Source organism: Podarcis muralis, chromosome 7 (assembly GCF_964188315.1).
Source record: "Podarcis muralis chromosome 7, rPodMur119.hap1.1, whole genome shotgun sequence".
Classification (NCBI taxonomy): Eukaryota; Metazoa; Chordata; class Lepidosauria; order Squamata; family Lacertidae; genus Podarcis; species Podarcis muralis.
Window position 1 is genome coordinate 30223676 of NC_135661.1, and position 25365 is coordinate 30249040.

The 25365-nt window shown below is 47.5% G+C and overlaps 1 protein-coding gene across 1 annotated transcript in view; it reads left to right on the plus strand.

The window, feature by feature from the left end:
* Positions 1–780: 780 nt before the first annotated feature.
* The window catches only part of SLC7A10 (solute carrier family 7 member 10), a 43490-nt gene continuing 18905 nt past the window's right edge, over positions 781–25365 (plus strand). The window contains 1 exon segment of the mRNA XM_028740377.2: positions 781–1095. Coding sequence (XP_028596210.2) covers positions 852–1095 — 244 coding nt within the window. The 5' untranslated portion in view covers positions 781–851.

Sequence of the window (25365 nt, forward strand, 5' to 3'; positions counted from 1 at the left end):
CAATAGTGCATATTATTATACGTTTAACCAGTCAACGCAGCATTTATAATCTATGCAACAAAATAGCAACCGAAAGATAAATTGTCAAGTTGCTACACCGTTCTCCTGACTCACAATCTTCCACTCGATTTAGCTCATTAAAATCTACACCCCCCTAATGCCCGTGGCAGCAACTCCCTTCTGGAGGTTACTGGGGCTGGAGGTGGGGCAGCAAAGGAGAAGCCAAGAACACCCCCATGGCAAACAGAGTCCCTCTCCCCCCCCCCCAACGCCACACATAGAAAGTGACCCCCGCCAAGGGAAAAGCCCAACGGGCACGAGTCCAGTCCAACTTCCTCCAGCCCAAGGCCAGCAGGACCAATGGTTGGAGCTGAGGGGAGCCAAAGTCCCTAGGAGCCCTTTGCCTGGCTGATCCCGGGCTGGCGAGGGATGCCGAGGCCGGTGGAGGGAGGGGATCCAAGCGGAGCCGAGCGCCCCACCACCACCTGCTTCGCCTGCCCCTGCTGCTCGTACAGGTCCCCCCCCCCAAGCGTTTCTGCACCCAGACGCGCCTTTATGGTCCGCGTGTGCGTGTGAATGTGTCTACACGCGTCTATCCTTTTCTCTCTCTTTCTCACTGGACGTGCAGACTTGGAAATCGGAGGGGGTGGGTGGGTTACAAACAACGCGACCTCCCCCGCCCCCCGCCACCCCCGGGCCGAGCCACCTCGGGCGCCCCGGGCTCCTCTCCTCGCACGGCGCATGCGCCTCCGTCCCTCCCTCCCTCCCTCCCGCTCCCCGTTGCCCCCTCCCCCGCAGCTGGGCGGCAGAGCAGAGCGGAGGGCTCCGGCGGCGGCGGGGGAGGCGAGGCGATGGCCGGGGAGAACCAGCAGCGGAGCCTCCGCAAGAGCATCGCGGCGCAGCAGCAGCAGCCGGCCCCTCCCGCCCGGCAGGAGCAGCCGCAGCCCCCCGGGAAGACCCCCCAGCAGGGCAGCGGCGGAGGGAGCGGCAGCCGGGCGGAGGGCGCCGCCCCCCCGAGCAGCCCCGCCGGCGCCGCCGAGAAGGTCGCGCTCAAGAAGGAGATCGGGCTGGTCAGCGCCTGTGCCATCATCATAGGTCAGAGTTGGGGTGGGGGGAGAGGGAGGGAGGGAGGGGGTCGCCTCCCGGGGAAGGGGGCGTCGGGCAGAAACTCCGAGGAAAGTCTGTGCGGGAGGGACGGGGGCTCCTCGAGACTCTGCCCCCCCCACCTTGAGATCTATCTTGGCTCAAAAAGTGGGGGTTTGGCTGTGGGGAGGGGGGAGTCGGAGGATCGCGCCCTGCAAAGTGCTCTCCTGCCCTTGGCTTTCTCCTGCGTTGTGGGGTGGGAATGGGGACCCGATCCGAGCTTCCTGGAGTAACGTCGGTGGCAGTGCCAAGCTTCCGCGGATCCCGGGCACCTGCTTCGCGGCAAACGCCGGAGGCACCTGTAGCCTACCAAGGGACCTTGTTGGTTGGGCACGTGTGAATCGCCGCTTTAGCCGTCCGTATGGATTGTGGTTTTTGTCCGGCTTGCCTTCCCAAAAGTTCGGGGGGGGGGGGATCCTCGTTGCTGAAAGCTCAGGGCGGCATCCTCGGTTCTGTTTCTCTACCACCTTCCATGCTGTCCTCACAACAGCCCTTTCTGGTTGGCTTGAGAGGGAGGGAGGAGAAGACTTCAGGCTGAGTTTGGAAAAGTGAGCTTCCTTGTGATTTGAACCCGTGTCTCATTGGCAAGCCTGACACTCTAACTACTACGCCACACTGCCTCTTTGGAGATCCGGTTTTAAAATTGTCCAAGTGACAAAGTGCATTGTCCTGTGCACTTTTATCACCTGTGAGCAAGTGTGCCCTACTAATGTGCATTACTGTGCATTAAGAAGAAATCCCCCACCCCATCCCAAAAGCAAATGCCACATTCAGTATATATCCCCCACCCCGCAAGCCCAGGACCACAGCAGGGAAGAAAAGGGTTAAATCCTCCCTCATCTTGTGCCCTGATCCTATTAATCACCACACACCTCCAGCTATTTGCTTTTTTAAATATAAAAATAATCCTGAATTTTTGCATTCTCTTTAACCTGGGAACTTTGGTGTCCCAGAGGAAGGAAAACCCAGCTACTTTTGTTGAGATGCCAGACACCTCCCTCTGCCAAATCCAAAAGATAGGACAGGACTTCAAGAAATACACCAGCATCCCAAACTGGCTTCTCTTCTAGTATGTGCATCAAAACAGATTTAAAAACAAAACAGCACAGTTTATAATTTTAAAATCTATTCAAATCCCGCCATTTTAAAATAATTCAATACTACTGGAGAAGCGGGCGGGGGTGCTAACTTGGATAAAATATTGGGGGGGGGGCCAGGTAAGGGTCCGAGTGTCCTGCCCCACATAATCGATCACAAGATGCAGCACACACAAACCCCATTTGAATGACAATGCCTATCAACTTTGGGGGACCCCTGGCCTCCTCAAATATTATACTGTGGGAAGCAGAAGGGACCTCAGCTCCTAGGAGTTGGCTCCTTTGCAAGTGGGGGCCTTTGAGGAACAGGACGAGGAAGAGAGAGGTCCATCCCCCCTCTTTCCTCCCTGGCCCCCCCTCAATACTTCATCCACTAGGTGCTGGGATCCAAGAGAGACCCAGTCCAAAGGGCTCTGGGGGCACCATGCCAGGCTCTATGGTGAGTCCTCTCAGCCAGCTGCAAGCTCAGGTCTGAAGCCAAACATCAGACGCAGCTTTGCCTTGAGCCCGGCTTCGGCTGGGGAGGGCGGGATATAAATAAAAATGTATTATTATTATTAAGTCAGATTCCAGTACAGATTTTCCCCCCTCGTGAATATTATTTTTATTTTTATTTTAACCAAGTAATAATAATAAAAAATAAAAACGTGCACCCCCACCCCGAGACCATTCCATGGCAACTATCCAGCCTCCCAAAATTTCAACACCTCTTGCCAGGCACCCCCAAACTCGGCCCTCCAGATGTTTTGGGACTACAACTCCCATCATCCCCAGCTACCAGGACCAGTGGTCAGGGATGATGGGAATTGTAGTCTCAAAACATCTGGAGGGCCGAATTTGGGGGTGCCTGCCTCTTGCGATGGTTTGACACCTTTCTGTTTTAACGAGATTCCAGCACAGTATTGTCCACTCTGACTGGCAGTGACTTTCCGGGGTCTCAGTCACGGGCTTTTCTCTTTCCCCATCACTGGCCAGGGACCTTCTTCCCGCTGAGCAAAGGATAAAAGGGTCTGGAAATCAAGCCTTATGAGGGACAGTTGAGGATGTGGGATAGATTTAGCCTGGAAAAGAAGAGGCAGAGAGAGGTTGGCATGATAGCCGTCTTCAAATATCCAAAGGGCTGTCACATGGAAGATGGAGCAAGCTTGTTTTCTGCTGCTCCAGAGGGAAGGACCATGAATGGATTCAAACGATGAGAAAGGAGATTGCCACAAAACCTTAAGGAGAACTTTCTGATAGTAAGAGCTGTTTGACAGTGGAACGGACTCCTTCGTTGCAGGTTTTTGAATAGAGGTCGGGTGGACATCAGTCAGGGATGCATAAGTTGTGATTCCTGTATTTCAGGCCATCAGACTAGATGATCCTCAGGATCCCTTCCATCTCTGCAATGCTATGATTCCATAATTCAACCATTGAGCTTGGTCCTTTCCACCTGTGGCCAAAGACTGGATGGGGATCAGTCTGTGTGGGTTTGTTTTCAACCCAGGAGCAGCTGCATCCAAGATGAAGCTGGTCCATTATGGGTTTGGGCCCAGAGAGTGGAGAAGGGCACAAGCCCCCCGCCCTCTGATCCCAAACTCCTTGCAGTGGTCTCAAGCCTCCTGAGCTTGCAACAAGGACAGTGTGGTGTAATGGAGAAGAGTCGTGCATTAGGACCGGGGAGTCCCATGCTCAGAGCCCTGCTAGGCCACAAAGCTCACTGGGTGACATTGAGGGCCAGTCACACTATCTCAGCCCAACCTGCCTCATAGGGCTCTTTCGGAGGAAACGGGGGGGGGGGGGGCCAGGAATAGGAAGCTGCCTTACCGTTGGTCCATCTAGTGCAGCATTGTCTACACTGGCTGGCAGCAGCTCTCCAGAGTTTCGGGCAAGGAGTCTCTCCCAGGCATCCCTGGATATATGTCCCAACCATATAGACTTGCATGCAGGACCATTGCCCTGGCTCCAGTACACTCCCACCGCTGCTGCATGAAGCTGAAGACCCATGGGTGCTAGCCACAATCCATAGACAATCCGTAGTTCCTTGAGGAATACTCCTGATGGATTTGTTTCCCCTCAAACCAGCTTCTGTCCAATTTGAAAACACACACTGTGGTTAAGCTGAGGTGTGCACAGTTTGGGCATTTGTTGGGCATGTGCAGATGATGGCTTCCTTAAATAGGAATTTGTGGGGGTTGTTGCAGGCATGGGGAAAGGAGTCAGGTAATGTGCATCGAAGGAAGATTCTCTGGTGCGCAAAGGAGACTTGAAGTGCAGGGCAGGGGGAGGGAAAAGGACTTTGCTGTGTTTTAAGATGCCAGGGTGGATATAACTTAACTGCTGGTTTGGAAAGGAGTTTGCAAAGTGATGGGTGATACTAGATTAAGGAGGGCCTACCGTTCCTGCGCCGTCAGAGCCTAAGGCGGGGGGAAGTAGAATTTAAACCAAACATGTCCTCTAAAAGTTCAGGAGACCAAAGGAGTCTTTGCTGTGTGCTGGAAGCCTATCAGTGCTGTGGTCCCTTGTGCCTCCAAGGCGAGGGAGCTGCACAACTGGGGTGCTGCCACTGAAAAGGCCCTGCTCCAGAGTATATGGAAATTTTATGCAAGTTTTGCTCTCTGTTGTGGCAATGCCTTCTTGCTCTTTGAGGATGCATAAGTTCTGTGGGTGTGTTCTGAATTGAGCCCTCAGATTTCTGATACATCGAAAGCAGACATTGCATGGTTTGTGGGGAAACTCATGTTTTCTGCAAACCATAGTTTTTCCAGATCACATGTGGCACGCTATGGTTCACCACACACTGAGAAGGAAAGATGTCAGAGAGTGTAAGGGAGAGTTGTGTAAATACAACGTTCATTCACATGCCACAAAACATCTGGAGTAAGCTGGTGTCTCCCTCTGTGCTGTGAGAAGTTCATTTCTCAGATTATCCACTGATGATGATATACCATACTGTTAAAAGCAGAAGAGACCCAGGAAGAGTCCAGGCCTTGGTCATTTGGGAACCCTACCTGTAACATGCAGACCCAGAAGAGTGTGGTCTGGGTCATGTGATTGCTTCACATGGGTTGACAGCTGAATTGTCCACTGTTGTGGACTGCATAAGCTGAGCTGTGGCTGGATGTGGTTCAGGGTCTGCCAAGTCTCCGAGTCTTTAGCATATCCTCTCGTCCTTAAAACGCCCTTTTTCTTAAAACGTCCTTTTTTGTTCCCATTAGGACCAAAAGCTTTTAAGCAGCAGCTTAGGGAAAGCAGGGCTTCTGCATCATCCGAGGGAGGGAAATTAACAACAGGACTGTGGCCTATCAGGAATAGTAATCATCACCATCACTCCCATCTCCTTGAGTGACAGGAGCTTCCCAGGGTTTCTAGCAGAGGTGGGGATGGGGCAGAGATTTTGATTCAGTTTGCTTTGAACAGCATATCTAGGAACCCCACATGAGAAGCAAAACACGGTCAGGCTGTGAAAATAAATTAGAAAGATGCATTCTAAGAGGGGGTGTTGCTTGCAAAAATGGGTACGTCAGTCAAAACTGCAGACCAGAATGTGTCTGTGCTGAGAAGTTGGAACTGAAATGCAGGTGGAGAGTCTTTCCTATCTCTTGCAAGGAGCTGCCGCTGCTCCCTTGAAAGACACCCTCGCGAAAGCCTTCCTGACTAGCAGCTCACCTCTGAGGTCCCAAAACGAGCCACACAGAAAGGAAAAGAACAAGGAGCTCTAATTAAGAGTTTCCTGGCAAGGGGAAAGGGGGAAAACAAACCAACATACATCACCATTTTCCTAATTGAGTCCCCGGAGGACACAGAAAACCATTTTTCTTGTCCATCCATGTGCCTTCCTGCCACAGCTGATCTTCGTCCAACATCAAAGACCCTCATCCTGGGTACAAAACCAAGGGGAGGGAGGGAGACAGGAGTAGCCACCAACATATTCAGGGGAAGAATGAAGTGGTTTCTGATGGCGAGGAACAGGTTGACCTGCCCATGTCACTTTCCTCTTCCTCTTTGTGGGACACAATGGCATTCAGTCCTGGGAATATTAATTATGACCCCCTTTTTTGTTGCTCATTCAAAATATAGTTAACACCACTGTGTCAGGGTATGGAGATATTTTGCATGGGGGAAACCGAGGGCAACCCAAGGTGATGTGTGGAGCTGTGTGTGATATTAGTATTATGATTAATAAAGATGGCTGCCTGCCACGGATGCTTTTGTTATTCATTCCTGGATTGCAGCTGGTTGGACTAGATGACCCTCGGGGTTCCTTCCAATACTACAATGCTTTGATTAGAATAACAATATTATTAGCAGGCGCATCAGAAAAGAGAGAGGGAAATCCAACGAACCCTGCTTCCTAGCTTACTATTTAATGAAGGCAACTGAAGGAATAAATAAGAGCGCAATTTGTTGCCTTTCTGTCGCAGGGAAGCCAGGCATCTTTTCTGACAGAGGCGTTTTTCTTGAGAGCTCGGCAGAGCATAGTGGTTACAAGCATAAGCTGTGTAGCCCAGCAAGGTTCTGAGCTAAATTGTGCCTCAAATATGGACTTAGGAGGTGACTCAGTGCATGCCATAATCTCTCAGTTTCACCTCCCTCTCCAGAAACACAGCAAAATGGGAATACAGTAATAATGCACCCCTTCATTTTAAGACTGTTTTATATTTTTTTTCAAAAAAGGGAACCATTGAGACATGGATTTCTGCAGTTTTTAAAAAGTTTGTTGATAAAAGAAAACATCAACAACAAACAGTGTAACGATCCAGACGACTTTCAAGAGCATTTTTATACGACAACTTACAGCTGTGTGAACTCGCCATCACTTGTGCAACACAGTGAAAATCTAGCTCAGATCGGATATTTTAATGCAACATGTGACTCAGTTCATACATCACACTAAACCATAGTTTGCTCTAACCATAGTTTAGAACCCAAGCAAACCATGACTTGAGGTTCCAAACATACATGGTTGAGAGCTTCTTGTCTGCTTTGATTCCCCATCCGCTCAGCAATTTCATTCCTCTGACACAGGCAAGCCTCTTGGAGGGGAAACGACCACCATAATTTTGGTTTGCCAATTCGCACATCTAATGAAGCTGAGTGTTGAGGAGATTCGGTTTCTGGAAACCACAGGAGGGGAGAGGCCTCTTGTTCTAGAATCTTGCTTGCTGGTTTCCCACAGTTCAGAACAGGATGTTGGACTAGATGGGACATTAGCACAACCCAGCAGGCTCTTCTTCTGTTTTTATGACATGAAGCCAAACCATCATTATCACAAACCATGGTTTGAAGACACACACACACACACCCTGCCAAGCCTAGTTGGTGATGCTGGTCTGCCGGCACACCGCGATTTGCCTGTACACGTCAGAGCATGAGTTCTTTTCGCTTGTTCAGTGAATGTTCATAGGGATTGCGAGAGCAGTCGCTACCTCCAACCAAGCATGAGCCAAACCCCGTGGTATGCACATGGGCCTCTCTCCAAGTGACTGGCTCCCCCGCTTTTCAGAATTCTTTGTTGTACAGGCCCCTGCGATCCTCTCCCCCCTGCTCTGTACGGATCGGGTTCCGTTTTACAATTTGATTGACGGCTGGGGCTGATGGGAGTTGTAGTCCAAAACATCTGGACAGCACTAGATTGGCAAAGGCAGCCGTAGCTTGCTTTTCCCTGCTTTTGATTCCATACTTGATTCCATATTCAAAGTAGTTTTGCTTTGTGTACAGCAACCTCTTAACATGTCTTCCACATCCAACATCCATGACTTCTAATGGAGACGAAGCTATTTTGAACTCCCTTTTCTTGTGTAAAAGGTAAAGGGACCCCTGACCATTAGCTCCAGTCGTGACCGACTCTGAGGTTGTGCCGCTCATCTTGCTTTACTGGCAGAGGGAGCCGGCATACAGCTTCTGGGTCATGTGGCCAGCATGACTAAGCCACTTCTGGCGAACCAGAGCAGCACACGGAAAGGCCGTTTACCTTCCTGCCGGAGCGGTACCTATTTATCTACTTGCACTTTGATGTACTTTTGAACTGCTAGGTTGGCAGGAGCAGGGACTGAGCAACGGGAGCTCACCCATTGCGGGGATTCGAACCGCCAACCTTCTGTTCAGCAAGTCCTAGGCTCTGTGGTTTAACCCACAGCGCCACCTGCGTCCCTCTGTTCTTGTGTAGTGTCACTCTATTTTGGGGTGAAAGCGTCTCTATATTTTTCTTTCTTGGGGTAGAGCATGAAACATAGGAAGATGCCTTACACCGAGTCAGACCCTTGGTCCACCTAGCTCAGTATTGTCTACACTGACTGGCAGCAGCTCTCCAGGATCTCAGCAGAGGCTGTCTCCCAGCCCTGCCTGGTGATACTGCTATTGGGAATTGAATTTAGGTGAATAGCAGGTGCTCTGTCACTGAGTGACAGCCATTCCAACAAATGTCCTTAGCCATGTTTGTGTGTTGTGTTTAAATAGTACAAGAATATTAAACACGTGATGAAAAGATTACGGTATGTCCTAATGTTTTGGCTATAGAATCCAATAATGAAAATACGCATCAATATTGAATGGACAACTAATCAACGAGCTGACCTTTTCACTGGCCAGTTCTGACCTTTTATATGTGAGGCCTTCAGGATAACTTGTTTGCTTTGCATTCTGCTCATTTATTACTTTTATTTATTCATTGCATATATACACCACATTTTTTCCCAAGGAACTTATGGTTATTCCCTTCCTCCTTTAATCCCCAAAACAACCCCATGAGGTAGGTTAGGCTTGTAAATTATTCATAGCATGATAGCTCTGAGAAACTGGAAAGAAATTTGCTGCTCTTGTTGAGAGGATAAGACCAAAATTTATTTATTCATTTACATGTCATTACTTTTACTTAATACAGTGGTACCTCGGGTTTAGTACTTAATTCATTCTGGAGGTCTGTTCTTAACCTAAAACTGTTCTTAACCTGAAGCACCACTTTAGCTAATGGGGCCTCCCGCTCCCACCGCGCCACGATTTCTGTTCTCATCCTGAAGCAAAGTTCTTAACCCGAGGTACTATTTCTGGGTTAGCGGAGTCTGTAACCTGAAGCGTATGTAACCTGAAGCGTATGTAACCTGAGGTACCATTGTAATTGCTTTTATAATCCACCAAGGAGCTCAAAGTGGCTCCTCTCCATAGTACATGCCAGTAACCCTGTGAAGTAGGTTAGGCTGAGAAAGAATGACTAGCCAAAGGGCACCTGTGGGGAGATTTGAACCCTAGTCTTCACCAGGTCCTTGCCCAATGCTCTAACCACTATACCGCATTGTCTTTCAAGTTCAAACACCAGCTTGATCCCTGCAACTCCTTTTCAAGTTGGGGCTGGGCAGAAAACACAAATACAACCCAGTGTGCTCCCTGCCTTGAGCGCTGAGACATCGGGCTCAAAGTCAGTATACACGTTCAGGACCATGTTCTGTGCTTCAATCTTACTTCCCATTTTTCAGGGATTCGGGAAAGGTGTAAGAGGCAACACAGGGCAATATTCTCCTTTATAGATGCTGAAATGAAAGGGCCCCGTTCTAACGCTGAATGCAAATGTGGTGTGGTGGTTAGAGTGTTGAACCCAAGAGACCAGGGTTCAAATCTCTCCACAGCTGTGAAGCTCACTTGGTGTGTCCTCAGGGGCCAGTCACTGCCTCTCAGCCTAACCTAACCTACCTTGCAGGTTTGTTGTGGAGATTAAATGAGGAGGAGGACAATATACGCCATCATGAGCTCCTTGGAAGAAAAGGGAGGGTTTAAATGCAACAGATAAATAAATAAATTGTCATGGAGGTTAGGAAAGATGGGGAAATATATTATATTTGCTACAGTCGGACTACACCCTAGTTTTAGCACAACAAGCAAGCCTGAGTCTGAGGCTCATGTCCACCTGCCTGCCTCCTCCCCTTATCCAAACAGGCAAACGATGGTTTGCACTTGCCTGTCTCGCAACCATGGTTTGTTGTTACGTCTGAATGCAGCCGGTGTGGCCTTTGCCTTGAAGACTAACAATTAGCATGAAAAGGACCAGTTTGACACTCACACAAATGTTTCTCATTCCAACCCCTTGCATGTAATGCAAGGGAGAAGCAATGAAGGGAACTGCAAATCTGAAAAAGTCATAGAATCATAGAACTGTAGAGTTGGAAGGGATCCCAAGGGTCATCTAGTCCAACCCCCTACAAAGCAGGAATCCTGCCCACAGCCGTTCCTGAGTGGGAGCTGACTCTTTGTGCCACATGACCTCTATGCAAAGTTGCCCATGCATGGCTTGCTATTATATCTGAAGGTAGCTTCAATCTCCTTGTATGTATGTGCATGTGCGCCAGATATAAGATGTAAACAACAAAACAAGTCAGGCATGCAAAAACTGGTGCAAAGGCTGCTTTGCTTGTGCCAGGAAATTAAGAGGTGAAGGCTAGCCCTTTAGATCACGATTTTATGTTACAAATGTTCACAATTTCTGAACCTTGAGATTTTGGACCAGACTTTCCTGGGTGCAATGTGTAGGCATCTGAGCTGCTAAACTGTTGTTACCCATCATGGCTGCCCTTGCAAGTGTAACTTTCTGGCCTCCTCTCCTCTGGAATACAAATTGTCACCACGTAGATACTGCAACATCCATGGGTGTTTTCAGGAATTGAGGGCTTATCGGTTCCATTTACTTGGTTACAATATAATAGTTGTACATTGTTTGCTCCTGCAAATTTCCCAGGGTGAAATCCATATACGCCTGAAGTTCAAGACAAGGCCAGATTATTGCATAAGGCTCACTGCTGGCTGAGGAAGGAGATAGGGCTGTGTGTTTCCTGGGAGCACAGAAAACTTGTTGAATGCGGTTTTAGCTGCAGAATTGCATTTCTTACAAACTCCAGGTTTCCCTTGAAGCAGTGCGGAAGCCCTCACTGGCTGCATTCACAGGTAACAGGAAGCCAGACTTTCCGGCAAATTGTGATTTATTCTAAAGAAGCAGCAAGCTAGCCCCTGCTGCCAGATGGTGCCTGCTTTGCTCTTCCTTTGGCGCGAGTGGGATGAACCAACCATTGTGCCTTGGCTCCCCATTGAATCAAACCCAGGGACTGTGGTTTGTTTCTTCCTCACAGGCCACAATCGCTGGCCAACCTTGAGTAAAGGTTTGTTGCCAGCTGACGGAATGTGGCTTGCAAGGGAGCAACAAACTATGATCCCTGGTTTCAACATAGTAGGATGTTCCTCCCCACTCTTAACCTGGCAGAGCAGGGCACTTATACCACGTGTCCTGGGCAGAAATCAATCCAGCAAATGTGGCTGTTGTTTCTGTCAATTTTTGACCTCACATCAAACCTTGATTAAGGAAGGTTTAGCTGTGGTTTAGTGTGCAGTCTTCATTGACAAGTAACAGTTTGCTCTGGCCACAAAATCAGAATTGAAAACCATTGCGTGAAGAAGGTTTAGACCATGGGTCAGCAAACTAAGGTCTACGGGCTGGATCAGGTCCAATTGGCTTCTGGATCCAGTCTGCAGATGGTCCGGAAATCGCCATGTGGATCGCAAGAGCGCGTGTGTTCTTTCCCCCTCCCTCACATGGCGGCAGCACCTCCTCCCTCCCTCCCTCCTCCTGGCTTCTCCTCGCCCTGCCTAGAGGAGGAAGGGGGCTGGGCTTTGTTGGTGCCAGCAGCAGCAGCAGCGCTCGAGCAGCCGCCATTTTAAGCAGCCCCTCTCCTGAGTCCTTTCGCGTGCCACTCATTGTCCCTCCGCCGCTGCCGCCACCAGCCCCTGCCACTCGCAAGACACAGGTAAGCAGCCACCGGGGCTCATGGTGCTCTTGCATTTCTCCCCTCCCAAAAAAAAATTTAGTCCGGCCCCCCACAAGGTCTGAGGGACAGTGGATCAGCCCCCTGCTGAAAAAGTTTGCTGTCCCCGGTTGAGACCTTGTGGTTTGCGCTAGCCACTTGTCGGCATGATGCTTAAATTGACAAACCACAGTTACAACCATTTCTCTGCACCTGAAGATGGGAGTGCCGGGCAGATGAAAACTGAAAACAGACAAGGGGCTCTAAACCATGGTTTGCCTCCGTTTGCAAACTCAAGCCATGGTTTGGGTTCTAAATTGTGGCTAGTACAAACCATTGTTTGAGATGATGTCTGAAATGAGCCACTAAACAGCATGAAAAATTAGGGTGGAAACACACATAAATTATACAGGATTCAGCTTTCCTTCTTGCAGAATCCTTGTTATGATGCTCATGGGAATTCAGGAAACGAGAGTAGGAAGTAAAAAGCTTCTTAATGAATGCTGTGATTTCATTGCATAAATTGTACTGGGATCAGAACAGGTAGATGCCAAATTTAAAAGAGTGGGGATGATGAAGATAAAGTTAAGAACTGCTGGTTTATTTCATTTCTATCCTGCCTTTTCTTTCGAGAACTTGAGGAGGTACACACAGCGTTTTTGAGACAAGTCTGCTATCCAGGCCATAGCCAGGCTCCTACTGGCTGAGCTTGGCTGTCTCATGCTTCCAGTGGCCAGACTCTGGGACCACCTCCATTATCTTTTGGGCCTCATTCATTTCAATGGGGGATGAAACCCCTGCTTAAAGCTTTTCCACTGACATCAATGGGGCTTACAGGTGCTTTGCTTTGGCTGGATCATGCCCAGCAAATTCAAAAAGGGGAAACTGTGAGATGCCACTAGTTTCAATATGCTTTCTATAATTAAATATGTGCATTCGCAGTTGGGGCAGCTTTGCCAAGAGCCCGCAAGTTCCAAGAGGTTTCAGCGCTGCGCTTTGCTGCGAAATGAACTCGCTACCTTAGCAACACATTAATATTGCAAAAGAAAATACTGCAAAAGGTTCAAAAACGCAGGGAACCCTGTGGGGAGAGATCAGCTTTGCTGTTGAGTCTGCACAGCTATTAGCCTGAAAGGTTTCTTCCTTACTCTTACATAAAAGCCGCCACCATGTTTAGGAACAGGACTGCATACCCTCCAATATCTCTCCGATGAAAATAGGGACACCCTATTCCATGGGTAGGCAAACTAAGGCCTGGGGGTCGGATCTGGCCCAGTCGCCTTCTAAATCTGGCCCACGGATGGTCCAGGAATCAGCATGTTTTTACATGAGTAGAATGTGTCCTTTTACAGTGATACCTCGGGTTAAGTACTTAATTCGTTCCGGAGGTCCGTTCTTAACCTGAAACTATTCTTAACCTGAAGCACCACTTTAGCTAATGGGGCCTCCTGCTGCTGCCGCGCCGCTGAAGCACAATGTCTGTTCTCATCCTGAAACAAAGTTCTTAACCTGAAGCACTATTTCTGGGTTAGTGGAGTCTGTAACCTGAAGCGTATGTAACCTGAAGCATATGTAACCTGAGGTACCACTGTATTTAAAATGCATCTCTGGGTTATTTGTGGGACCTGCCTGGTGTTTTTACATGAGTAGAATTTGTGCTTTTATTTAAAATGCATCTCTGGGTTATTTGTGTAGCATAGGAATTCGTTCACCCCCCCTCCCAATATGGTCCGGCCCCCCCACAAAGTCTGAGGGACAGTGGACCGGCCCCCTGCTGAAAAAGTTTGCTGACCCCTGCAGCCTATTTCATACTAATACTAATAATAAATAATTTTATTATTTTTGCCCATCTGAATGGGTTGCCCCAGCCACTCTGGGTGGCTTCCAGCCTATATAAAAACATATGGTAATAAAACATTAAACATTTTTAAAACTTCCCTATACACGACTGTCTTCAGATGTCTTCTAAAGGCTGTAGTGTATAGTTACTTATCTCCTTGGCTCAGGGGGGTGTCGTATAATTCCATACCCTCCAACATTTCTCCGATAAAAATAGGGACATTCTAAGGAAAAGGGGTACATTCTGGGATCAAATCAGAAACCAGGACGACTTTTGTCAATCTGGGACTGTCCGTGGAAAATAGGGACAATTGGGTGTTGTGTCATGATAGACATCTTTTTGTACACAGTTTTGACCAATGTATACCTTTTTGCAAGCAATTTCCTCTACTACAATACACCACAATGAGTTTTTGCATTCATCAGGCAGAGAAAGAACCTTTCGCAGTGCTGAGTGAGTGGCTAAGAACGTAGGAACAATAAGAAGAAGAAGAGCCAACTAGTCAATCAGGTCAATGGCCCATCTAGTCCAGCATCCTGTTCTCACAGTGGCCAACCAGATGCCTCTTCTGGGAAGCCAGCAAGCAGGATTCGAGCACAAAGCCTTCTCTTCTTCTGGGGTTTCCAGCAACTGGTACACAGAAGCATTTCTGCCTTCTTCTGTGAACCATTGTGGCTAGTAGCCATCAATGAACCTCTTGGAAGTGATGGTTGGCCTGAGAGTCGGGGTGAAGAGGGCTGCCCCTCATTTCATCTGTGAAGTCTTTGGGGTCAGCTCCAGCTTTCGGAGGGCCTTTGGGCTAGTCGTTTTCCCTCAGTGAGTCCAGGGGACTCTTCTTGCCAGGGGGTTCTTCTTGGCAGACACCTGACACCAGATCTGGAGGGGGGGCTGGCTCTGCTGCTATTGTTTGTTTGTTTGAGCCCAGATTCCTTCTCCCGCTGCGCAGATTTGCTTTTGCCGATTGAGCTCCCTTGCATAACACCCCAGAGTGTGGCGAGGAGATTCTCCTCCGTCTGGCTGTGCGAGGCTTCGATTTCACCTAATGAAATGCAAGCCGCATCACCTCACACTGGCAAGACAGAAGGAGCAGGATGTCAGGAAGGGAAGAAAGGCAGAGGACTGGGAGGAAGTTTTGTCTGAAGGGAGGAAAAAATCAGAACAGACAAGCATGGAACGGAACACTGAATAGGATGCCCAGCTGCCAAAGACAGCCATAGTTCCTGCGCCTTGTTGAAATAAATGGGTACAACAAGGTCAGGCAGAAGGTAAATTATGCTCTGCTAGGAGACCACCTAGCGCAATGGTTCTCAAACTTTTGGAGGGCCCTGTCCTCCCCGTTCCATAAACTCATCCCCTGGGCCACCGACCTCATATTTTTAAAAAGGCATTCTTCACAAGAATAGTTTGCATGACCCAATAAGGAACATAAAGACACCATTAATTCAAAACAGTAACGAATAATTGCACATTTGTTCCAAATCCATTTAAAACTCTTTAGTTTGATTAATTCAACGAAACTGAGGAACTTGATCCAGCGATACCAGCTTTTTGAAGTCTGATGGTGATTTGCCACTTGGCTGCTCCCAGTGCCCCCAGGGGGTGGAGCCACTGATTTTGGGAGCCAGTGACCTAGTGATTGCTGGGATTCTTGCAAGGAATTCTGGGACTCACCTCGCTCAGGAAGGTGCATCTTCGCTTTGTAAGCAAAGCGCAGACCACAGGTCACTTAACGCAGGCGAGTTGTGCATCTTTTCACTTCTAAGAGATCCTCTGCTTGGCAAGCAGATCTAGTGGGTGCCTTTTCCGTACCACTGCTAAATTCTCTGCCACCTCATTTTCCCTCTCACAAGGGGCTCCTTCTTCATCTCTCCTCAGTTCCAATACAGACATTAGCTCTGGAAGAATGTTGACTCTTCTCCCCATTATAGGAGGGATTTGCTGATCTAGGGGGCTTTTACTGTGATTGCTTTCCCCTCCTCTTCCAGGCTTGTCAAACTTCTTTGCTTTTCCTCATCTCTTGTAATTTCTTCTCCCGTTCACAGCAAACTTCTAACTCCTCCCGCAATTGACAGTTTCTTTAATCCTTCCTTTTACTTGCACTTTCTCCCGTAACAGCTTCCCTGTTTTAGCCTGTTCCTTTCTATTCTCCTTTCACCATTTAAAAAAATACTAACCTTCTGCCTCTTTCTTTAAAAAAAAATAATTTTTTTTTATCAACCAAAACACAAACAGTGAACCCCCCCCAGGTGGCTGATACATTGCATATACATAATCAATAATTGCATATTCAAATCAACCATATGTACAATTCTGTATACCTTAACACTCCTCCCTCCACAAGGTTTATTTAACTTTTAACATTTTAATTGTCCCAGATTGTTCAAACCTACCCAAATAATTCAATATCTTCTCAAACCAATCCTCCTCCTCCTCACTGACCTTAAACCCTTTCATTTTATGTATCTTCACAGTTAGATATTCTAAGATTATAATATTGCACTGCAGTTCTCACCTTGGAGAAAGAGGTCCTCCCTCCCTGACTCTCAGCTTCCTTCCCCCAGCACACGAGGCATTGGTCCAACCCAAAGGCATTCAAGGGCTAGGTAGGTTGTGGCACTGAGGCTCACTGTAAAGTGGTCTGTGGGCCCCTGTGCTCTCCAGCAGGCCCCCACCTGAAAGATACTGGCCCTGGAGTAGTTTTGCTCCTCTATCAGGGCCGTCTTAAGCATATCTGGAGCTGTGGTGCTTCGCCGCCCCCCCCCCCCCCCGGTTTCCCAGAGTTGTCAACCTTTTATAAGGGGGAGGGGACCCCAAAGTTGTTGACTTTTTTTTAGGGAGCTGACACCACGCTTACACATTGTCTCTAACAAGCCCTGGCTTAGAACAAATGAGAATAAAATGAAATAAAATGAAAAGGCAGAAGAAAATCCAGTGAAGTCCTCAATTCCAAAGCAAGACTCATTCAAGACCCAGCAGTTCTTCTAACTCATCCTCATGATTCAAATCACCACATATCAAAAACTTAAAGCAATTGCCAGTTTGTTGTTCTTTAAATAAATTAATAAAGACACAGACAATGAAGTTCCCTGCCAATTTGTGTTTTCAGTGCAAAGCTGACGTTTTCAAATTTTGTGGGGGGGTGGGGTGGGGGTGTAAAGCAGTGACATCCTGAACCTAAAAAGGACCCAAAACTTGGATCACCAAGGCTGCAGCCCTAACTGCACTTACCTGAGAGTAAGCCCTGCTGAATCTAATAGGACCTTACTTCTGAGAAGACAGTAGGACTGCAGCAAGAAACACAGTTGGGAATTAGGGCTTTCTCTTTTAAGTCTCAACCAGAGGAAAATGTAATATTGGAGATTAGGGAGAAAGGAATATGAGCAGATTGGGGGGAGGGGGCTGATGAGAGACCAAAAAACCACAGGTAGCAAGACAAGGCACACTTTCTGGGGAGCAAGTCTCACACGCAGTTGCTTGGGGCGAGGACAGCAGAGGGACCATAGCTGGGTGGTGCGTGTGTGTTTTTCAGGAAAACGTAGAATTGGAAGGGACCCTGCGGGTCATCTAGCCCAACCCCCTGCAATGCTTTTTAGCTTGCAGTGATCTCAAAAACCTTCAGTGCCTTTTTATTTTTTTAGTTGGATAGGCAATTAACAGGCTTGTTTCACAAATAAGGGAGAAGGAGCATTGCTGGCTTGGTTTGGTTTGCCTTTGTTCTAGTTTTTAGCATGTGCTTAGTACTGTAGTTTCAGGCTGTGAGCTGCCCTGATATCTATGGGTGGAGGGCAGTAGTAGTAGTACTACTCCTAGTAGTAATAATAATAATAATGGTGATGATATTTCTCGTAGGGCTTGGAGTTAGTGGGTGATGGCCAGCTGGCGGGTGCAGGGAAAGGGGAGGCCGCCGGCAAAGCCGTGCAGCTCCCCCACTCGCTGGGGCGCCCCTGAGAGGCCAGCACCCTGGCGCAACGAACCACTAAGCCCTATGGGAAAGGCGCCTCTGTCCTCTATATCTGGGGTTCCAGGTTCTTCAGTTCCAAGACATTTCATTATAATCCTCAGCAGGGGCAACAAGTTGATCAGCCTGATCCATGAGGTGATGCCTTGCAATACTGTAGGATTGCGGAGGTGGGGGAGGGGAACGCGTGGATTTCTCATACCCCCTTTCCAAGCTTTTGTTTTCAGAAAACTTCTACATAAAAACCACATCAGCGAAATCATTAAAGGCTCAGTTGTAGGTGTGGGTGTGGGTGTTTTAATAAATGCATTTCTGCCCTGCAGCCAAATAACTTCTTTACAACTCAGTGGCAGTTTAAAGAATAACGTTTTTGTATTAAAAATAAATAAATCTTCAAACCAATTTTTAAAAATCTTTAAAGTTTGGTCATAACATAATGCGATTAGAAATTCCTACCTCAGTAAAATCCAGGAGGAATGCTGGAATTATAGCTCAAGCAAAAAAACAAAACAAAAAAAACCGCAAGCAAAAAAACCACCCTCTCTTGTCCCATGTTTTGCTCCTGCAAAGAACTTGTGTGAGGAACGTAAGAGTTGGAGTCAGAGAGAATCTGCTCCACTGTTTTGACCCAGTAAAACTATGTTCTGTTCTGCTGGACTTCCTTCACCCCATCCTGCAGGCCAATTCCAGTCTTGGTGGGCTCCCTACTGCATCAGTGCTCCCCCCCCCCCTCAGCTGTGGGATTACATAATATGCCACCATTCAACAATTTCCACCATGCCCCTCAGCACCCCAAAGTTTGGAAGACAGGAGATAGGAAGATGCCTTATACTGAATCAGACTCTTGGTCTATCTAGATTAGTATTGTGTACTCTGACTGGCAGCAGCCCCCGCCCCGCCCCCCGGCTTTCAGGCAGGGTGTCTCTCCCAGGTCTAGCTGGGCATGCTGCTGGGGATCGAACCTTTTGCATGCAAAGCATATGCTCCATCCACATTGACCCCGAAAAGACCAAATTATCCTGTTTGGATTTCAGGGTGGCTCCTCCATTTGCTCATCGCCAGTCCTTGTTGCCGCCAAGAGGACATGGCATGTTACGTAAGGCACAGGGAATTATCCCTTCTCAATTAGACCCCTGGGCGCTGAACCGGGGCCTGCTTAGTTCAATGCCCGGTAGCAAAGCAAAGACGGGCTTATGTAAAGTTTGTTTTGTTTCGGCCACTCGGCCCTCAGAGTAAACCTGGGTGCCCTCATCAAATTTAATGAGCCTGGGGTTGAACTGTGGGCACAATCCAGCCCCAGCCCAAGGCTGCGGTCCTGGGCACACTGAAGCCAGTGGGATATCGTGCCCAACAAAGCAGGCCTCAGCCTCGGCTGAAGTAGGGCCTCCTCTCTTGGAAGAATGGCTTGGTTCATCATTGGTTTCTGGAAGCAGGTGAGAGACCCTTGAAATGGTCCCTCAACAAATTTGGACCACAGACTGAGCAGTCTCCCAGCTCGCCCTGGTCACCATCCTCCCCCATTCACAGTGAAATGTACTGAATTTCTGGTTAAATTAGAGCAATTATTTCTCCATTTATATCTATGCATGCAAATTAGACTAGATGCGTCCTCTTTCGTCCTCTAGTTTCTAATGGCTGCCCTTTGCTTTCCCATAAGGCATTGCCAGAAAAAAGGACATCCATTAGAAACTAGAGGACTGACTTCGTTTGTGGCAGAGTTGGGTGCCTGTTTCCATTACTGCCATTGTTTCAAAATGATCCCAACCTTAAGAGTAAAGCATACCCTCCAACATTTCTCTGATGAAAATAGGGACGTCCCATTCCATAAATGATAATTTTACTGTTTATACCCCACACATCTGACTGGGCTGCCCCAGCAGCTCTGGGCAGCTTCCAACATAAGAAAACATTAAACATTTTTTAAAAAAACTTCCCTATACACGATTGCCTTAAGATGGCTTGGTGGTTCGGATAACTCCATACCATACCCTCCAACAATTCTCCAATGAAAATAGGGATATCCTAAGGAGAAGCGGGACATTCCAGGATCAAATCAGAAACCAGGATGGCTTCTCTAAATCAGGGACGTCCCTGGAAAATAGGGACACTTGGAGGGTTTGGTAAAGCTGGTCCGTATTAACTTGACACCCATCATACAGGCCATTCTTGTCTACTATGAAATATCACTGTATATTTATGCCTTGGAATTTAGGTGTAGCTGGCAGGCTCTGTTTCATTTCCGTTTGTTCACTGCCGCCTCTTAGCACGTGCCCCATATATATGGGAACTGCACACCACCAAACCCTATCCCAAAATAATGCTGACTTTTGCATGCAGCTGCATCCCTATCCAGTTCTGGGAAATGGAAGGAACAATGAGATTGGCCTGTGAAATAGTTCAAGGGAGACGGGCAGGAAGTTGCCACCTGGAGAGTGGACTGAGCAGGCACTGATAAAGGGCCCCCAGGCCACAGTCTCCTCCAGCCCCCCATGACGAAACAGAACGCGTTCCTTTTTTTAAAAAATGGTGGTAATTTGCATCTATACCTATAGAATAGAGCGTGCAAATTTTATCGTGCTGCGATTTCTCTTTCGGCCATGTTAAAGTGGCCACCCTTGAGGAATGCTGTTCCAGGTGAGATATGTCAAGTCTTGATACTTTGATATGCTTGGTTAAAATGCAGCTGTTCAAAAGGAGGTTATTATCTGAGCATTTTTCTCTTTTTTGTGTTACATTAATGCTGCTCTCTTTAGATCTTCAGGTATTTTAGGAGTCACTGTTCTTTCTATTTGCTAGGGTTCTTTGCTGATTGTGTTAATGCTGTTCAACTGTTGTATACACACACACATAGAGAGAGAGCGAGAGAGCGAGAGAGAGAGTCGATGTATAAAACTGGTGTGCGTGTGACATGATAGCTCAGTTGCTAAAGCATGGCACTCTTAATCTCAGGTTTGTGGGTTCAAGCCCTACATTGGGCAAAAGAGTCAGTTGGACTAGATGACCCTTGTGATCCTTCCAACTCTATGGACTCAGCTACATTAGTAAAAAAACAATGATTTGAATGCACTATAAACATGCAACACCAGATGGCACCAGAGAGCAGGAACTTTTTCTATGTGTTTTTCTGTAGGGTTTTTTTTTATTTTGTTATAACAATCTAATTTCTGACTTATTTATAGTGTTCATCCCACCCCCTGTGTATAGATCCACCTTATGATTCTACATTTTATTATTGTAAAACCACCTTGAATTCATTTTGAGAAAAGCCCAGGGGCGGGAACCCTGTGGTCCTCCCGCTACCTGCTAGGACTGGTGAGAGTTGTAGCCCAACAACATGTGGGGTGAGCATTGATTTCCCATCCCTGATCAGAGTTTCTTCAAACATAAACAGACGAAGTGACATTCATTTTCTCTGCACACTTCATTCAGACATGCACATTCTTGTGCGCATGACTTGGCCAGAGAAGTGCAACTGAGAAATTCGGAGATGTGCAGATTTGAAAGGATGGAGGTTGCGTTTCAGTCCATGGATTGTTTCGGAAAGCATGGGCTATGCAGTTTCTCCTTGAAATGCGTCAAATTTCTTTCCCATCTCAGGATGCTTTGGGAAGTACAAGAAGACATTAGTGTGCCCCCCCCCCCAAGCTCACACTACAGTCCCCTCCCAGAAGTGGCAGCTCTTCACATGTCAGGAGCTGTAGTCTGAAGCATCCTGAGGGCACCGGCTTAGGAAGGTGGCCACAATAAAGACATTGCCTTTAAGATGCTGCAGGATTCCGAAGGTGCTTCCAGACAGGATTAATATTGTACATGGGGGTTGTTCAGATACAGTGGTACCTCAGGTTAAGTACTTAATTCGTTCCGGAGGTCCGTACTTAACCTGAAACTGTTCTTAACCTGAAGCACCACTTTAGCTAATGGGGCCTCCTGCTGCTACCATGCCGCCAGAGCCCGATTTCTGTTCTCATCTTGAAGCAAAGTTCTTAACCTGAAGCACTATTTCTGGGTTAGTGGAGTCTGTAACCTGAAGCATATGTAACCTGAAGCGTATGTAACCTGAGGTACCACTGTATTGCAAATGGGTCATTGGGAACAGGTTTTATTTATTTATCTGATTTGCCCTGGAAAGGGTAAATCTGGATTAAATGGGGGAGGGAAATACAGACTGGCATTTTTATGCCAACGATGTCATTTGGAAAGTGCAATAAAACTAAAATAACACTGCAGGCATGAGGTGCAGCATCCTACAAGAGACGCCTGCCTGGATCACCCTTGGGTGCTTTTTTTGAAGGAAGATATGGGTTAACATCATGTTTAAGCCTCTGAAGGTAGATTAGATAGTTGCAGGTTTTTATGTAATTGTTCCTGTTTTCATTTCTAATATACAACAAGCAATAACAACGGTAAAGAGAAAAGAAAAAAGCAAGAAGTGAAAAAGAAGGTTACGAGGAGAGAGTGGTCCTATTTGAAAAATAGCATTATAATCCTTCATAAGCACATTATCCAAGAGTGTTTTTCCACAGGAGTCCAGGAGAAGAGGGCGGCTGCCAATCACGTTCCCTTACTTTAACCTAGATCAGAGAGTTGGCTAAAGTGCTTTAAAAGCACGCAACATGATGGACGCCACTCCTGGTTAGGGAGATTTTAATTCTCCTTCGTATTGCATGTTGTGTGTTTAGAGGGAAGCTGCAGTTGTCCACTGAGTCGCAAGAGTGAAATGGTACTTCTATCCTGCTGGAAACTATAGAATCTCTCCCCCCCCCCCCGGCATAAGAGCACGCCCTGAAACACACTGCGTGTGTCATAGATTAACGGTGCCACCGAGGCTAAATGGGTGTACTTGCGTGACTAGGAATTCTGGAGCGGATCACCTCAGTTCTCCTCCACTTTGGCAGGGCTACAGGGCTCGTGTTTTCACATGAATGAACGGCTCTTGAACGATTTGTGGCTGAATTTCTCAAAGTTGTTAGGAACAAAAAGGCTTTTCTTTAGCATCGAGGGTACACAGCTACTGGGTTTGCCTATTTCTTCACCCGCCTGCCCCCCCCCCAGCCTGGCACACCGAGGAGAACATGGTTGCCGCATTTTAAGACACTGGGAAGTTCCTTCATTTATCACATCCTGTTATTAAGATCAACCCTCTCTAATACCTCTTTCAGTGAGTGGGGAAATGAAGATGGAGGCTCAGTTCAGACATCATGCCAAACCACAGTTTACACTAACCATGGTTCAGACTCCAAACCATGGTTTGCGTTTTACAGGCATACAGGAAATACTACACTTTAGAGCAGCTTTGGTTCGCTCTCTGCTCAGGACTGCTGTTGGCAGAGCAATGGCAGTAACTCTGTTGCTCCTCCTGTATTGTCTGGGGGCGTCAGCCTGAGATTGGTGGGCGGTTGTAGTGTTGCCAAGGTTGCTGATGACATGTCTGCAGTGCTTCGTTTTTTTTGTGTGTGTGTTGCTTTAGTTCATTTTTGCTGCATTTTCCCATCCTATCGTGGCCTGAAAATGGGTTAAGCGTAGCAGCTCTTTGGATGGTCTAACAACTGCACCTGCAGGCCTCTCCATCTTCCCCTTGGGACTCTCATAAGAACGTAATAATAGAATGCTGGATCAGGCCAATGGACCATCTAGTCCAGCATCCTATCCTCACAGTGGCCCAAGCAAATGCCTGTGGGAAACCAGCAAGCACAAGAGCCCTGTGGTTTCCAGCAGCTGATGCTCAGAAGCTTGCTGCCTCTAGCTATGGAGGAAGAGCATAGCCATCATGGCTAGTAGCCATCAATAGCCCTCTCCTCCGTGGATTTGTCTAATGCTCTTCTAAAGCCATCTAAGTTGGTGACCATTACTGCCTCCTGTGGAAGGGAGTTCCATAACTATGCACTCTTTTTCTGTGACAGTTTTGAGGAACCTCTTGCCCTCCCACCTGATGCCATTCATATGGGTGTGGGTCAGGGTAAGATGTTGTCTGAGCTGAAAGCAGGGGGGGCACAGAGCCCTGAGCAAGCTCTGCCAGCGCTGATGATTGTCGAGTCTCGTGGAGCACCATGCATAGGGCTTTGCAAGGTGCGATGATCAGGTGACAGCTGGATCTTGGGAAAGGGGGCTCCACAAAGTGCCCCCACAAAGCTAATGCACCAGCTAATGGCGTTTTAGTGTTCCCCCTCCCAGTTCACTTTCATTCATATGATTTCACTCACATCAACGAGAGCGGGGAAAGTGAAAAGCTCTCCTGCAGACATTCTTAGATGGCAGAGAATTCCCTTGCCTTGAGAAATTTTCCAGCGTGAAAAACAAAAAAAGGGAAAAAGCTTGGCTAGTGAATTCCCAACGTTCCTCTTCAAAGATTCCTGCGTAAGCCCAGGGGGCTGGTTTTCATTCTAGGGCCACCAGATGGAGACGAAGCCTCACACATCTGCTCATTTCGGGCTTGAGATTTCTGCCCTTCCCCATCCTTGCTGCTGTTTATAACCTAAGTTAGGGATCAGCAGCTAGCTGTGCTTGAGCCAAACCTGGCCCCTTGGGTGATACTGCTTGGCACCCTGTTCTTAGCCCAGAAGTGAAAGCAGGATATGGAGGGGATTTCAGCTGTGGGGTTGACCCCCATCACGCCACCTAAGGAGCACTGTGACTGAGGCCCACACCAAATGCTGACCTGGGCTGAAGATTCTGTTGCCACTTCTGAGATCCTCCCAGTAGGTGCTCCCAGACTACACAACTGCCATGAATGTTACATGGGATGTGGGTGCCACATATCCATATATTATGGTCCACATGGTGGATCCCCCCCCCCAACATACACACACAAATGTGGAAGTAAACAAGGAATCCTAAGAAAGATGCATGAATTGGGTGAAACATTTGTTGCTTATGGCCAAAGGCCAAAAATATCTCTCAAAACTAGATGCCTCCATCAGTCTCTATAAGTGGTTTTGGGGTACTCTGGTGCAAAAACGGAAATGATATATCTCAACAGATCAGACATTCACACATGCCAATATTGAAAATGCTATGTATATCAATCATCATAAATAGAAGCTAGAATCAGCTAAAACAACAAACAAAAATAAAACAAAAGGAAGCAATAAAACCCAAGCAATAAAATAAATGATTAAAGTCATCATCACAATGACAATTTATAGTGCTCTCTCTCTCTCTCTCTCTCTCTCTCTCTCTCTCTCTCTCTCTCTCTCTGGGAGATTTCTTCAGAAAGAAAGACCATGTAAGTCACAACAAAAGCAAAGATCTGACAGCAGATCACACACCCATTCTACATTATCTTTTGCATGTATTCCCAATAAAACAGGATTGCGAAATTTAAGAAGGGTGTGTCTGTGCTCAGTTGACTCGCCAAGTGGTCAAAAGCAGCTCACATTGATTGTTTCAGTCCCATCAAGTCAGCAGAAACAGTATTCCTGGCCTGCTTTTCAATAATGTGGCAGAAAGGGTTACTGAAGTAACTGGTACAAACAACAAAGCGTCTTGTGACATCTTAAATACGAACAGCTGGGTGGCTGCGTGGGCTTCTGAGTGACACAAGGCTCCTTGACACCTTGCTGCAGCAGG